This window comes from Nerophis ophidion, linkage group LG17 (genome assembly GCF_033978795.1).
Source record: "Nerophis ophidion isolate RoL-2023_Sa linkage group LG17, RoL_Noph_v1.0, whole genome shotgun sequence".
Taxonomy (NCBI): domain Eukaryota; kingdom Metazoa; phylum Chordata; class Actinopteri; order Syngnathiformes; family Syngnathidae; genus Nerophis; species Nerophis ophidion.
In genome coordinates, this window is record NC_084627.1 from 9,706,611 (window position 1) to 9,721,357 (window position 14,747).

The following is a 14,747-nucleotide window of genomic DNA, read 5'->3' on the forward strand; positions in this document are numbered from 1 at the left end:
ACGCCACAACGCAGCGTCTCGTTTTTAGGATAACTTAAGGCAACCTCGTTCTGCCACGCTATAGGAACGCTGCCCGTGTTGAACCTGGCGTAGAAGTCTGAGTCGCTATTGTCCAGTTTGACCCCCTTGACGGTGGGGAAGTCGTCGATGTCCTGCACGTCGCTGCAGTACACCAGTTTGGGCTGCACACATACACCACCGTCACCTGACTGAGGTCTGACTCTGAACAAATTGACTGAGTACTTGCGTCAGGTCTGAAAGGAGGCGTCACAAGCCCCGCCTCCAGCATCCGGAAGTTGACTTCTTGAAAGAAAGGGTGCGACTGAATTTCTCTCCCCCCTGCTCTCCTGCAGCCCAGCCTGTTTATGGGGTCTTTGATGAGCAGCTGGAAGACACAGCGTGGTCATTTTTAATTGGTTGGCTTCCATGACAACCCTGACATTGAGGCACGCCTGACGGGACCTGGGAGCAGATGTCCTTGGCCGCCTCGCTGAACAGTTCGCTGTACTCCTCCTGCTCCATCTGGATCTGGCGCTCCAACTCATCCCTGCTGATGTGTTTGCCCCGCGTCCCGAAGAGCTTCTGTCCCGACGTCATCTCGTAGATGAGACAGCCCAAGCCCCACCAGTCCACGCTCACCCCGTAGTACTTGTGGACGATCACCTCCGGAGCTGCACGCAGGAAGTGTCTCCATCAGCAGGAGACCGGGGTAGAGCCCTGTTCTCACTCCCCATCCCCAATGCACATATCCTTTTGTCATTGGGACCATTGAGATAGGATAGACCAGGGGTCTCAAACTCAAATTACCTGGGGGCCACTGGATGTAGAAACTGGGTGAGGCTGGGCCGCGGGAAAGAATTTCTTAAAAAAATCTAACATGTACTTTTTAATGAATTCCCCTTCTTTGAATGGCTTTCCCGCCCTAGCAACATACTTGCTAACTCTCGCGATCTTTCCGGGAAACACCCGGATATTAGTGTCCCTCCCGACGATCTCAAGGGGCAATCATTCTACCGGTTTTCACCCTGAAAACAATGTTAAGGGCGTGCCGTGATGGCCCTGCCTTTAGCGTCCTCTACAACCTGCTGTGTCGTCCAGGTTTCAACCATACAGAAAGTCTGCTAGACCAGTCACACATTGTGTGAGGCTTCTGCAAACCCACGGAAGTGACTGCAAGACATACTTGATCAACAGCCATACAGGTCACACTGAGGGTGGCCGTATAAACAACGTTATCACTGTTACAAATATGCGCCACACTGTGAACCCACACCAAACAAGATTGACCAACACATTTTGGGAGAACATCCGCACCGTAACACAACAGAACAAATACCCAGAATCCAATGCAGCCCCAACTCTTCTGGGCTACAATGGGGTTGGGGGTGCGGGGCGTGTATATTGTAGCCCGGAAGAGTCAGGGCTGCATGGGATTCTGGGTATTTTTTCTGTTGTGTTATGGTACGGATGTTCTCCCAAAATGTGTTTGTCATTCTTGTTTGGTGTGGGTTCATATTTGTAACAGTGATAAAGTTGTTTATACGGCCACCCTCAGTGTGACCTGTGTGGCTGTTGATCAACTATGTCTTGCAGTCGCTTACTGCGTCTACAGAGGCCAAATACAACATGCGATTGGGCTGGCACGCTGTTTGTACAAATTGCAGAGGACGCCAAAGGCAGTGTCTCCATGGTTCCCCCTTAATAATGCCGTTTGGGTGAAATTCCGGGAGTTCGATCACCTCTGGAGGGGCACTGAAAATTGGGAGTCTCCCGGAAAAATTCAGGTTATACAAACATGACGCTTTAAAACGCCATTCATATAAAACTTGCGGGCCGCGCCAACATTAAATTTTCACATCAAGGTGCGGGCCGCAAAATAACGTGTATCAGACCCCTGGGATAGCCTGTCCTTTATCCCACTGTGGGGAAATAAGGCAGGTGGTACTGACCCATGTAACCCAGAGTGCCCACGCGGCCTTTCGCCTTGGCACCCTCGGCGACCCTGACCGCCAGGCCCAAGTCGGAGATTCTGATGTGTCCTGAAAAAAAAAAGTGTTTGTCGCTGTAAGTTTCCTTTCTTGTCTTACACTCCCACCAATTAGTGCTGAGTATGGTGGTTTAGGTATAACTGAACATGCCTGCAGCCACGCCTTGTCGACACATTGAGTCTATTTTTGGAAAGCTAAAAGTAGCTGTTCTACATACCATCCTTGTCCAGAAGGATGTTCTCTGGTTTTAAATCCCTGCCAGACAAACACAGTGTTCAGGTGAAACAGGGTGCGGTGTAAGGCCTGCAAGCAGCACTCACCTGTAAAGGATGGAGTTGGCGTGCAGGTGCATGAGGCCGCAGCAGACCTCGGCGGCATAGAAGCGCACTCGGTCTTCAGACAACCCGGCTGCACCTATTTTGTGTATATGGAACTTCAAGTCGCCGCCGCTCATCATGGTCATAACCATGCACAGAGTGTGCTTGGTCTCGTAGGCGTACGCCAAGTTCACCTGCAGGCGGAGGAGCAGCGCCCTATTTTTTAGATGAAAACTTCCTAGATAGAAAATGTCGATGGTTGGTCAGGCTCACCATAAAGCGACTCTCCACACTCTCAAGAATCTGCTTCTCGTTGAGCACCAGTGCCTCGCATCGCCTTTTCTTCAAGAGCTTCTTCTCTATCTTCTTGCAGGCGTACATCATTCCCGTGGCGCAGACCTTGCACGCCCACACCTGAACCAGACAAACTTTGCTTGAGCTACTAAGTACTCACCTGCAGCTAACTGGATAGAAAATAACGTGAATGTCCTCTCACACTAATGGCGTCTGGAATTCTCCAGTGCTCCGTTCTTGGTCCTTATTTACATTTCGGCAGAACTTCAGTAATCCTGCTAACAGTTTTACCCTTTCTCTCACGCTTCTAATGACATGTAGGGCTCTGTACTCTAATAACTACATCTAGTTTTGCCATCTTAGAATTGTGTATGGTGCATCCGGAAAGTATTCACAGTGCTTCACTATTTCCACATTTTATGTTAGCCCATCCATCCATCCATCATCTTCCGCTTATCCGAGGTCGGGTCGCGGGGGCAACAGCCTAAGCAGGGAAACCCAGACTTCCCTCTCCCCAGCCACTTCGTCTAGCTCTTCCCGGGGGATCCCGAGGCGTTCCCAGGCCAGCCGGGAGACATAGTCTTCCCAACGTGTCCTGGGTCTTCCCCGTGGCCTCCTACCGGTTGGACGTGCCCTAAACACCTCCCTAGGGAGGCGTTCGGGAACCACCTCATCTGGCTCCTCTCAATGTGAAGGAGCAGCGGCTTTACTTTGAGTTCCTCCCGGATGGCAGAGCTTCTCACCCTATCTCTAAGGGAGAGACCCGCCACCCGGCGGAGGAAACTCATTTCGGCCGCTTGTACCCGTGATCTTATCCTTTCGGTCATGACCCAAAGCTCATGACCATAGGTGAGGATGGGAACGTAGATCGACCGGTAAATTAAGAGCTTTGCCTTCCGGCTCGGCTCCTTCTTCACCACAACGGATCGATACATCGTCCGCATTACTGAAGACGCCGCATTTTATGTTAGCTTTATTCCAAAATACAATATATATATACAGTGAAGTCCACAAGTATTTGCACACCCTGAAATTTTGCAAGTTCTCCCATTTGGAAATTAGAAAAATTAGAAAAAAAGGTCTCTACTGTTAGAGCCCTTTCTCTCTGGCACTCATCGAGGGTGGACGCTCCCCTTTCCTCTCCCTTAACTCTCCTGCTCGCTTATTTGTCTTGTCTTGTCTCAACTTTTTTGTTGCCTCTTTTTGCACTGCTCTCCAAACCAACACTGGAACTATTTAACTGGCCTCAACGAAATTGACAAAATCTTGGGTTTAGGGCAGGGGTCGGCAACCCGCGGCTCTTGGATCACTTTGATGTGGCTCAGCTGCATACTTGCCGACCCCCCCCCCATTTTTCCGGGTGCTTTTCCGGATTTCAGTGCCTCTCCCAGAAATCTCCCTGGGATAACATTCTCAGATTTTCACCCGGACAACAATATTGAGGGAGTGCCGTGATGGCAATGCCTTAAACGTCCTCTCGACCATGACGTCACGTCCGCCTTAATGCTATGCTATCTGAGTGCTGGCCGGCCACATCTAGTGTGCGGCTGCTGACTCAACGCACAAGCGACTGCAAGCCATACTTGTTCAACAGCCATACAGGTTACACTGAGGGTTGTGATATAAACAACTTTAACACTCCTACTAATATGCTCCAAACTGTGAACCCACACCAAACAAGAATGACAAACACATTTCGGGAGAACATCCGCACTGTAACACAACATAAACACAACAGAACAAATACCCAGAATCCCATGTATCCCTAACTATTCCGGGCTACATTATACACCCCTTCCCCCCCTTCCGTGCGTCGGTTGAGGTGGGGGGGGTTTGGTGGTAGCGGGGATGTATAATGTAGCCCGGAAAAGTTAGGGATACATGGGATTCTGGGTATTTGTTCTGTTGTGTTACAGTGCGGATGTTCTCCCAAAATGTGTTTTTCATTCTTTTGTGTGGTTATTAGTACGAGTGTCAAAGTTGTTTATATCACAACCCTCAGTGTAACCTGTATGGCTGTTGAACAAGTATGCCTTGAAGTTGCTTATGTCAATCAATCAATCAATGTTTATTTATATAGCGCCAAATCACAAATGTCTCAAAGGACTGCACAAATCATTACGACTACAACATCCTCGGAAGAACCCACAAAAGGGCAAGGAAAACTCACACCAAGTGGGCAGAGAGAATTCACATCCAGTGGGACGTCAGTGACAATGCTGACTATGAGAAACCTTGGAGAGGACCTCAGATGTGGGCAACCCCCCCTCTCTAGGGGACCGAAAGCAATGGATGTCGAGCGGGTCTAACATGATACTGTGAAAGTTCAATCCATAGTGGCTCCAACACAGCCGCGAGAGTTCAGTTCAAGCGGATCCAAGACAGCAGCGAGAGTCCCGTCCACAGGAAACCATCTCAAGCGGATCAGCAGCTTAGAGATGTCCCCAACCGATACAGGCGAGCGGTCCATCCTGGGTCCCGACGAGCGGTCCATCCTGGGTCTCGACCCTGGACAGCCAGTACTTCATCCATGGTCATCGGACCGGACCCCCTGTGTGTGTCTGCAGAAGCCTCATACAACATGTGAATGGGTTGGTAAGCTGTTTGTTACGGTTTTAGAGGGCGTTAAACGCATTGTCATCATTGCACGCCCTTATTATTATTGTTTGGGTGAAAACCAGCAGACAGTCGAGAGAATAGTTGGTCTGAGACTCTGTAGTCTCCCGGAATTATTGAGATGGTTGTCAAATGTGATGTTGTCAAGCAGCATTCAAATAAAACTCGCGGGCTGCGCTAATATTACATTTTCATATTAAACTGTCTGAGACCCCTGGTTTATACATAGCACAAAGCAAAAAAAAAAACTTTGCATGCTGTGTTATTTCATTTTAAATTTCAAAAGAGTCTTGTGGCTCCCATAGTTTTCTTTATTTTGTGAAACGGGTCAAAATGGCTCTTTGAGTGGCAAAGGTTGCCGACCCCTGGTTTACACTTGCTTGTCGTGACAGAGCAGTTGTTGCTGGACACACGACGGACTCTGGGGAGAAGAAGGAGGCGACCCTTTCAGTCGAGGACGTGAAGATATCCACATATTCGGAATTACGACAACATGACATCTGCTAATTATAGTAAGCGTTGCTGTGGTTTTTATCGACAAATTGGAAGTTGCTGGCAGTCTTCAAAGTAACCCGAAGCTGCCACAAATGATTGGAGGACGCGGGAAGAACTGTGGACACTGTGGTGATTTTGGATCACATCGGACTGTCTGCCCCGCAGGATTTTGAGGACCAGTCATAGACAATTTAGAGTGAAAAGCAAATTTTATTTTCACTCGCATACAAAACATTTTAACTTGGATTGTTTCCTTGGCTTGGAGACTCTCCCGAAGGACAGTGCGGCAAAGACACAACAAACTCCCTTCTTGTCTCTCATGGACACACACCTGTTGTGGTTGACTCTGGACTAGCGACTGCACAAGATCAAGGCCACGGAACACAGACACACTGCAGGCTTACACACACATGCATCCGCAAAAATATACGACACACATACATACACCACGACCCCCAATCCAATGCCCTCGACGTTAATCCCATAGGTGTGATGGTCAGCGCCTGAGAGCTGCGGCTCACCACAATAACCCCGTACTCCTTTCCCTCGAGATGTACCTTGTAATATCTACATGTGTTTTGCTATGGAGTTTTTTTTCCCACTCCAGCCTGGGCCCCCTTAGGGAGTCCAGTCTAGATTGTATTTTTTTACTCATCCTTTTCCCAGCATTTTACCTTCATCCCCATCTTTTAGCCTTGTGGCGATCCATTAGCGTTCCAGTTGTGTAATCCTGTACAATGTTAGTCTAATCTTGAACGGGTTTTGTGCTGAAAACAAAGTTTCGTTGTACGTATGCAATGACAATAAAGACCTATCTATCTACCCATCTATAATCCCCCAAAAAATCCGGACGTCACGTTGTATGATTTTTTTTAAATGATTTATTTGTATGTTACTGGGGTTTCTAAGTATTTGCACATTTGAGAACATCAGTGTTAATATTTACTGCAAAAGCCTTTGTTTGCAATTACAGAGGTCAAACTTTTCCTATAGTTCTTCACCAGGTTTGTTCACACGACAGCAGGAATTTTGGACCACTCCTCAACACAAATCTCTAGATCTGTCAGGTTTCGGGGCTGTCGCCGATCAACACAAAGTTTCAGCTCCCTCCAAAGATTTTCTATTGGATTTAGGTCTGGAGACTGGCTAGACTGCTCCAGAACCTTGATATGCTTGGTATGGAGTCACTCCTTGCTTATCCTGGCTGTGTGCTTCATGTTGGAAGACCCAGCCACGGCCCATCGTCAATGATCTGACTGAGGGAAGGATGTTTTTGGCCAAAATCTCAATACATGTTCATCCTCTCCGTGATAAAGTTCAGTCGTCCTGTCCCCTTTACGGAAATGCACCCCCGAAGCATGATGTTTCCACCCCTATGACCACATGACTTTCTCCCATAACCCCCCTGGATCATCCAGATGGCCATTGGCAAACTTCAGACGGGCTAACTTTAGCAGGGAGACCTTCCGTACGATGCATGATTTTTAAAGCACTCCGTCGTAGTGTTTTACTGATAGTAGCCCTGGAAACAGTGGTCCCGGCTCTCTTCAGGTCTTTCACCAGCTCCTGCCGTGGAGTTCTGGGCTGATTCCTCACTTTTCTTATCATGACTGACGCCCCACGAGGAGAGATCTTTCATGGAGCCCCAGTCCGACGTAGATTATCAGTCATGTTTCGCCTCTTCATTTTCTAACAATTGCTGCAACAGTTGATTTATTCTCAACAAGCTGCTTCCCGTTTGTCCCATAGCCTTTTCTAGCTTTGTGGAGCTCTACAATTTTGTCTTTGGTCTTGCCCTTGGTAGCAGTTGGACCTTGACTGACTGGGCTGCAAGGGTGACTTTAATGAGCTCAAAGGGGTGGTGGGTGGGTGATTAGTTGTTGGGTAAAGGTGGACTTTTTTTTTAAGGTAGACTGACAACTCTTTGAGAGTCATAATTCTTGCTGATTATCATGTGTGCAAGTACTTATGAACCCCAGTAACGTACAAATAAATCAAACAATGAGATTTCTGGATTTTTCTTTTTAGATTATGTCTCTAAAAATTTTAGACCTCTCCCTAATTTCTAAGTGGGAGAACTTGCAAATAAACAAATAAGTATTCACAGCTTTTGCTCAACACTTTGTTGACACACCTTTGACAGCAATTACAGCCTCAAGTCTTTTTGAATATCAATCAATCAATCAATGTTTACTTATATAGCCCTAAATCACCAGTGTCTCAAAGGGCTGCACAAACCACCACGACATCCTCGGTAGGCCCACATAGGGGCAAGGAAAACTCACACCCAGTGGGACGTCGGTGACAATGATGACTATGAGAACCTTGGAGAGGAGGAACGCAATGGATGTCGAGCGGGTCTAACATGATACTGTGAAAGTTCAATCCACAATGGATCCAACACAGTCGCGAGAGTCCAGTCCAAAGCGGATCCAACACAGCAGCGAGAGTCCCGTTCACAGCGGAGCCAGCAGGAAACCATCCCAAGCGGAGGCGGATCAGCATCGCAGAGAAGTCCCCAGCCGATACACAGGCAAGCAGTACATGGCCACCGGATCGGACCGGACCCCCTCCACAAGGGAGAGTGGGACATAGAAGAAAAAGAAAAGAAACGGCAGATCAACTGGTCTAAAAAGGGAGTCTATTTAAAGGCTAGAGTATACAAATGAGTTTTAAGGTGAGACTTAAATGCTTCTACTGAGGTAGCATCTCGAACTGTTACCGGGAGGGCATTCCAGAGTACTGGAGCCCGAACGGAAAACGCTCTATAGCCCGCAGACTTTTTTTGGGCTTTGGGAATCACTAACAAGCCGGAGTCCTTTGAACGCAGATTTCTTCCTGGGACATATGGTACAATACAATCGGCAAGATAGGATGGAGCTAGACCGTGTAGTATTTTATACGTAAGTAGTAAAACCTTAAAGTCACATCTTAAGTGCACAGGAAGCCACAAGCTTGGCTGGTCTATCTTTGGGCAGTTTTGTCCATTCCTCTTTGCATCGACCGTTCAGCTCCATTGTGTTGGATGTGGAAGCGTTGGTTTTCATCCAGGATGTCTCTGTACATTGCTGAATTCATCTTTCCCTCTATCATGACTAATCTTCCGGTTCACGGCATGGTGCTGCCACCACCATGCTTCACTGTAGGGATAGTATTGGCCGTGTCTAAGAGAGGCTCCAGCACCCCCCGGGATCCCAAAGGGGACAAGCGGGAGAAAATGGATGGACGGGGGGTTTCCTCCAAACATGACGCCTGACATCCATGCCAAAGACTTCAATCTTTGTCTCCTCAGACCAAATAATTTTGTTTCTCATGGTCTGAGAGTGTGCATGTTCGCAAACTTTCTCAGAAAGTCATGCAAGCCTAACTGGTAGTTGGCTGCAGAGATGGTTGTTGTCGCTGCCAAAGGTGTGTCAACAAATTATTGAGCAAAGCCTGCAAACACTCATGTACATACAGTACAGGCCAAAAGTTTGGACACACCTTCTCATTTTAATGCGTTTTTATTTTATTTCCTTGACTTGTAGATTGTCCCTGAAGGCATCAAAACAATGACACCTGTGAAGTGAAAACCCTTTCAGGTGACTACTGTTGCGCTCCGACCAGATGTTCCTCAAAGGGAATTTAAGTTGCTGGTCAATGCCAAGTTCTTTCGATGACACATAAGCTGAGTTTAAATGATCACCCGGAACAGAATAGGTATTTTGCAATTTATTCCAAAGCTTTGGAGAGACCAACCTAAAAACAACACATTCAAATCGCGTCGCCTCGTTGGTCTAACATTCAAACGGGAAGAGACTACTTCTTGAATCCGCAAACAGCCCCCACCCTCTCCAGATGGGACATACAGGTTGATTGTTCAACTAAAGATAAGATATTTTGGGAGTACTCCAACTTCCTACATTTCAAAGCTTCAAGGTTAACACAAACAGTTTACTTGCGGACAAACAGAAAGAGAACAAATGGAAAAACACTAGCTGTTTTCAAATATGACTATGAATATGAAGAAATAACTCTTAAATATGGATATATGTAGATATCTATCTCCGTCACTACCTCTTGAAGCTCATCAAGAGAATGCCTAGAGTGTGCAAAACAGTAATCGGAGCAAAGGTTAGCTATTTTAAAGAAACTAGAATATAAAACATGTTTTCAGTTATTTCACCTTTTTTTGGTTGCGTACATAAGTCCACATGTGTTCAATCATAGTTTGGATGCCTTCAGTGACAATCTATAATGTAAATAGTCATGAAAATAAAGAAAACCCATTGAATGAGGTGTGTCAAAATTTTGACCTCTACTGTATATGTGATTTATGTTTTTGTTTTTTTTAATAGATTTGCTAAATCAAAAAAACATTTTTACATTGTCATTATGGGAAATTTCCAGAGTTTTAGAACAAAATGAGGTTGTTACTAGAGTCAAGTGAATTATATTTATATAGCCCTTTTCTCTAGTGACTCAAAGCGCTTTACATAGTGAAACCCAATATCTAAGTGACATTAAAATCAGTGTGGGTGGCACTGGGATCAGCTGGGTGAAGTGTCTTGCCCAAGGACACAACGGCAGTGATTAGGATGGCGGAAGCGGGGATCAAACCTGGAACCCTCAAGTTGCTGGCACGGCCGCTCTACCAATCTTAGCTATAGAGATGTCCGATAATATCTGCAGTCCGATATTATCGGCCGATAAATGCTTTAAAATGTGATATCGGTGAAATTATAGGTATCTGTTTCAAAAAGTAAAATGTATGACTTTTTAAAACGCTGTTGTACAGAGTGGTACATGGATGTAGGGAGAAGTACAGAGCGCCAATAAACCTTAAAGACACTGCCTTTGCGTGCCGGCCCAATCACATAATATCTATAGTGAATGCAAAGCATACTTGGTCAACAGCCATACGGGTCACACTGAGGGTGGCCGTATAAACAACTTTAACACTGTTACAAATATGCGCCACACTGTTAACCAACACCAAACAAGAATGACAAACACATTTCGGGAGAACATCCGCACCGTAACACAACAGAACAAATACCCAGAACCCCTTGCAGCACTAACTTCCGGGACGCTACATTATACACCCCAGCCCCGCCCACCTCAACCTCCTCATGCTTTCGCAGGGAGAGCATGTCCCTGCGAAATGCACTTTGTGACTTCAATAACATGTTGGCATTTTTTTTCCATAACGGGACGGCGTGGCGAAGTTGGTAGAGTGGCTGTGCCAGCAATCTGAGGGTTACTGGTTCAATCCCCACCTTCTACCATCCTAGTCACGTCCGTTGTGTCCTTGAGCAAGACACTTCACCCTTGCTCCTGATGGGTCATGGTGAGCGCCTCGCATGGCAGCTCCCTCCATCAGTGTGTGAATGGGCAAATGCGGAAATAGTGTCAAAGCGCATTGGGCTCCTTAATAAGTGGTAGAAAAGCGCTATACAAGTACAACCATTTACCATAACTTGAGTTGATTTATTTTGGAAAACCTTGTTAGCATTGTTTAATGCATCCAGCGGGAATAACAACAAAATGAGGCATAATAGTGTGTTCATTCCACAACTGTATATATCGGTATCGGTTGATATCGGAATCGGTAATTAAGAGTTGGACAATACCGGAATATCGGCAAAAAAGCCATTATCGGACATCTCTAGTTATTACATTTGGGAATAACATAACAAAATGTGGAAAAAGTGGTGCCTTGTAAATGACCTCAAATACATGACTACCGTATTTTTCGGACTATAGGTCGCAGTTTTTTTTAAACTGCGACTTATACTCTGGAGCGACTTATGTGTGAAATTATTAACACATTACCGTAAAATATCAAATCCATCCATCCATCCATCCATCATCTTCCGCTTATCCGAGGTCGGGTCGCGGGGGCAACAGCCTAAGCAGGGAAACCCAGACTTCCCTCTCCCCAGCCACTTCGTCTAGCTCTTCCCAGGGGATCCCGAGGCGTTCCCAGGCCAGCCGGGAGACATAGTCTTCCCAACGTGTCCTGGGTCTTCCCCGTGGCCTCCTACCGGTTGGACGTGCCCTAAACACCTCCCTAGGGAGGCGTTCGGGTGGCATCCTGACCAGATGCCCGAACCACCTCATCTGGCTCCTCTCCATGTGGAGGAGCAGCGGCTTTACTTTGAGTTCCTCCCGGATGGCAGAGCTTCTCACCCTATCTCTAAGGGAGAGACCCGCCACACGGCGGAGAAAACTCATTTGGGCCGCTTGTACCCGTGATCTTATCCTTTCGGTCATGACCCAAAGCTCATGACCATAGGTGAGGATGGGAACGTAGATCGACCGGTAAATTGAGAGCTTTGCCTTCTGGCTCAGCTCCTTCTTCACCACAACGGATCGGTACAACGTCCGCATTACTGAAGACGCCGCACCGATCCGTCTGTCGATCTCACGATCCACTCTTCCCTCACTCGTGAACAAGACTCCTAGGTACTTGAACTTCTCCACTTGGGGCAAGGTCTCCTCTCCAACCCGGAGATGGCATTCCACCCTTTTCCGGGCGAGAACCATGGACTCGGACTTGGAGGTGCTGATTCTCATTCCGGTCGCTTCACACTCGGCTGCGAACCGATCCAGCGAGAGCTGAAGATCCCGGTCAGATGAAGCCATCAGGACCACATCATCTGCAAAAAGCAGAGACCTAATCCTGCGGTTACCAAACCGGAACCCCTCAACGCCTTGACTGCGCCTAGAAATTCTGTCCATAAAAGTTATGAACAGAATCGGTGACAAAGGACAGCCTTGGCGGAGTCCAACCATCACTGGAAATGTGTTCGACTTACTGCCGGCAATGCGGACCAAGCTCTGGCACTGATCGTACAGGGAACGGACCACCACAATAAGACAGTCCGATACCCCATACTCATATTATGTATCTCATTCACGTAAAAGACTAGACGTACAAGATTTCATGGGATTCAGCAATTAGGAGTGACAGATTGTTTGGTAAAGGTATAGCATGTTCTATATGTTATAGTTATTTGAATGACTCTTACCATAATATGTTAGGTTAACATAGCAGGCACCTTCTCAGTTGGTTATTTATGCCTCATATAACGTACACTTATTCAGCCTGTTGTTCACTATTCTTTATTTGTTTTGAATTGCCTTTCAAATGTCTATTCTTGGTGTTGGGTTTTATCAAAAAAAATTCCCCCAAAAATGCGACTTATACTCCAGTGCGACTTATATATGAAGAGTTCATATGCAAAAGCAGATAAATCCATTTTGACCGATTCTGTATATTAACGATTTTCTGCCTGCTGGTGTTGTCGGTACATGTACAAGCGTGCAATGGTTTATTTAATATCAACATACGCAAGTCATGAAAGCCTAAACATTTAAGAAATGCTGATGTAATGAGTGGTTTTACGTCAAAAGCAGATATATCCAAATTATGATATGTCGCAAAAACAGATATCTCCAAAATCGTTTTCTTTGCGGTCGTTATTTCGCATAATATTCAAGATAAAGATAGAGAGAAAAACAGAACGTGAAATGTATCGAAAGCCACATTTCAACGTAACTGTTCACATTTCTTTACTTCATTATTTAACAGTTTCGATCCCTTGGTACGCATAAATCTAGCTGTCCCTGCGAACATTGTTTTTTCGTATTTGCTAACCGGACATGCTTTTTTGGAACTGTGACCTCACATATTTACCTTGTGCTTCCTGCAAAAAATAAAAAAACAAAAAAAACAGTGTTGCAAAGAAGACAAGGTTTTATTAATAAAACAACCGCAAATGCTCAACCTGGTTTGCCTATGAAAAACACTCCTGTGCAGATAACAGCTGACTCACCATCGCTATCGACATTAGCTCCATGCTCGCCAACATCGTTTAACGCAGCGGTGTAAAACTCACGGACACGCGTGCTAGCGCCAACATCAAATAATAACTTCAACACGTAAGTTTTTTTCGCTGGTTTAACAGTTTTGTTGACAGGAGAAACTTCCAAATTATTCATGCGTGGATAACAACACCGAGTGAGTCCGTGCGCGACCCCATTTTGTTTGTCACGTGATCCCGTACTGCAGCGCTGATTGGGCAAACGGATATATCGGCTTTTGTGGTAGATGATCCATGGCGCTTATCGGCCGTTGCAATAAATCGCTGAACTAAATGACGTTAAAAGCGGCATTTGTCCGCATTTGCAAACAAATAGATTTTGGTATACCACAATAGAAGTGGCGGACTATATATTACCGAGGCTGGGCTAAACTTTATCAAAATGGCGTTTATCGGTTTTTGCGTATGAACTCTTCATATATACCTATATATGTCCAAGGTCATTGGACATCGTGGGAAGGTCTCACAGACAGGTCTATGACCTGGTCAGACCTGTGGAAGATCCCCCAAGCCAGGCTGAGCTTCCTGATCAGAGCAACGTATGACGCTTTGCCTTGTCCCCGAAACCTCCACCAATGGTTTGGGGCCGAGGAGACCTGTCCCCTCTGCAACACCATCAATGCAAGCCTCCAGCACATCCTGTCAGGCTGCATGACACCACCAAGTCTTGAGGAAGCTGGCAGAGGTGTCAGAGACCTGCAAACAGGAGGCGAATAGCAGACCTTCCGCTCCAGCCAGACATCCAATCCAGTTCGCGAGGGCTGGAGAGGGTGCCAAATCCTCCCCCCGCCAGACATCTACAGCGAGACTCCTCTCACCAGGAAATGACTGGAGCGTGAGGGTCGACCTAGGCAAGCAGCTCCAGTTCCCCAGGGAGATCGTCGAAACATCGCTACGGCCAGACCTGGTCATCTGGTCAGAGGCTTGCAAGACTTCCTTTGGTCGAGCTCACTGTCCCATGGGAGGGAGGGTTGGAGGCTTGCAAGACCGTTCCTTTGGTCGAGCTCACTGTCCCATGGGAGGGAGGGTTGGAGGCTTGCAAGACTGTTCCTTTGGTCGAGCTCACTGTCCCATGGGAGGGAGGGTTGGAGGCTTGCAAGACGGTTCTTTTGGTCGAGCTCACTGTCCCATGGGAGGGAGGGTTGGAGGCTTGCAAGACGGTTCTTTTG

The 14,747-nt window shown here is 46.7% G+C and overlaps 1 protein-coding gene across 2 annotated transcripts in view; it reads right to left on the minus strand.

Annotated features, from left to right (window-relative positions):
* The window catches only part of LOC133535991 (G protein-coupled receptor kinase 6-like), a 30,566-nt gene that overhangs the window by 1,418 nt on the left and 14,401 nt on the right, over positions 1-14,747 (minus strand). For both annotated transcript variants that reach the window (XM_061876114.1, XM_061876115.1), the window contains 7 exons: positions 2,579-2,719; positions 2,309-2,499; positions 2,206-2,243; positions 1,950-2,039; positions 463-671; positions 248-385; positions 45-182 (listed from right to left, as the gene is read on the minus strand). In XM_061876114.1, the coding sequence (XP_061732098.1) occupies positions 45-182; positions 248-385; positions 463-671; positions 1,950-2,039; positions 2,206-2,243; positions 2,309-2,499; positions 2,579-2,719 (945 nt within the window). The remainder of the gene's footprint in view (positions 1-44; positions 183-247; positions 386-462; positions 672-1,949; positions 2,040-2,205; positions 2,244-2,308; positions 2,500-2,578; positions 2,720-14,747) is intronic.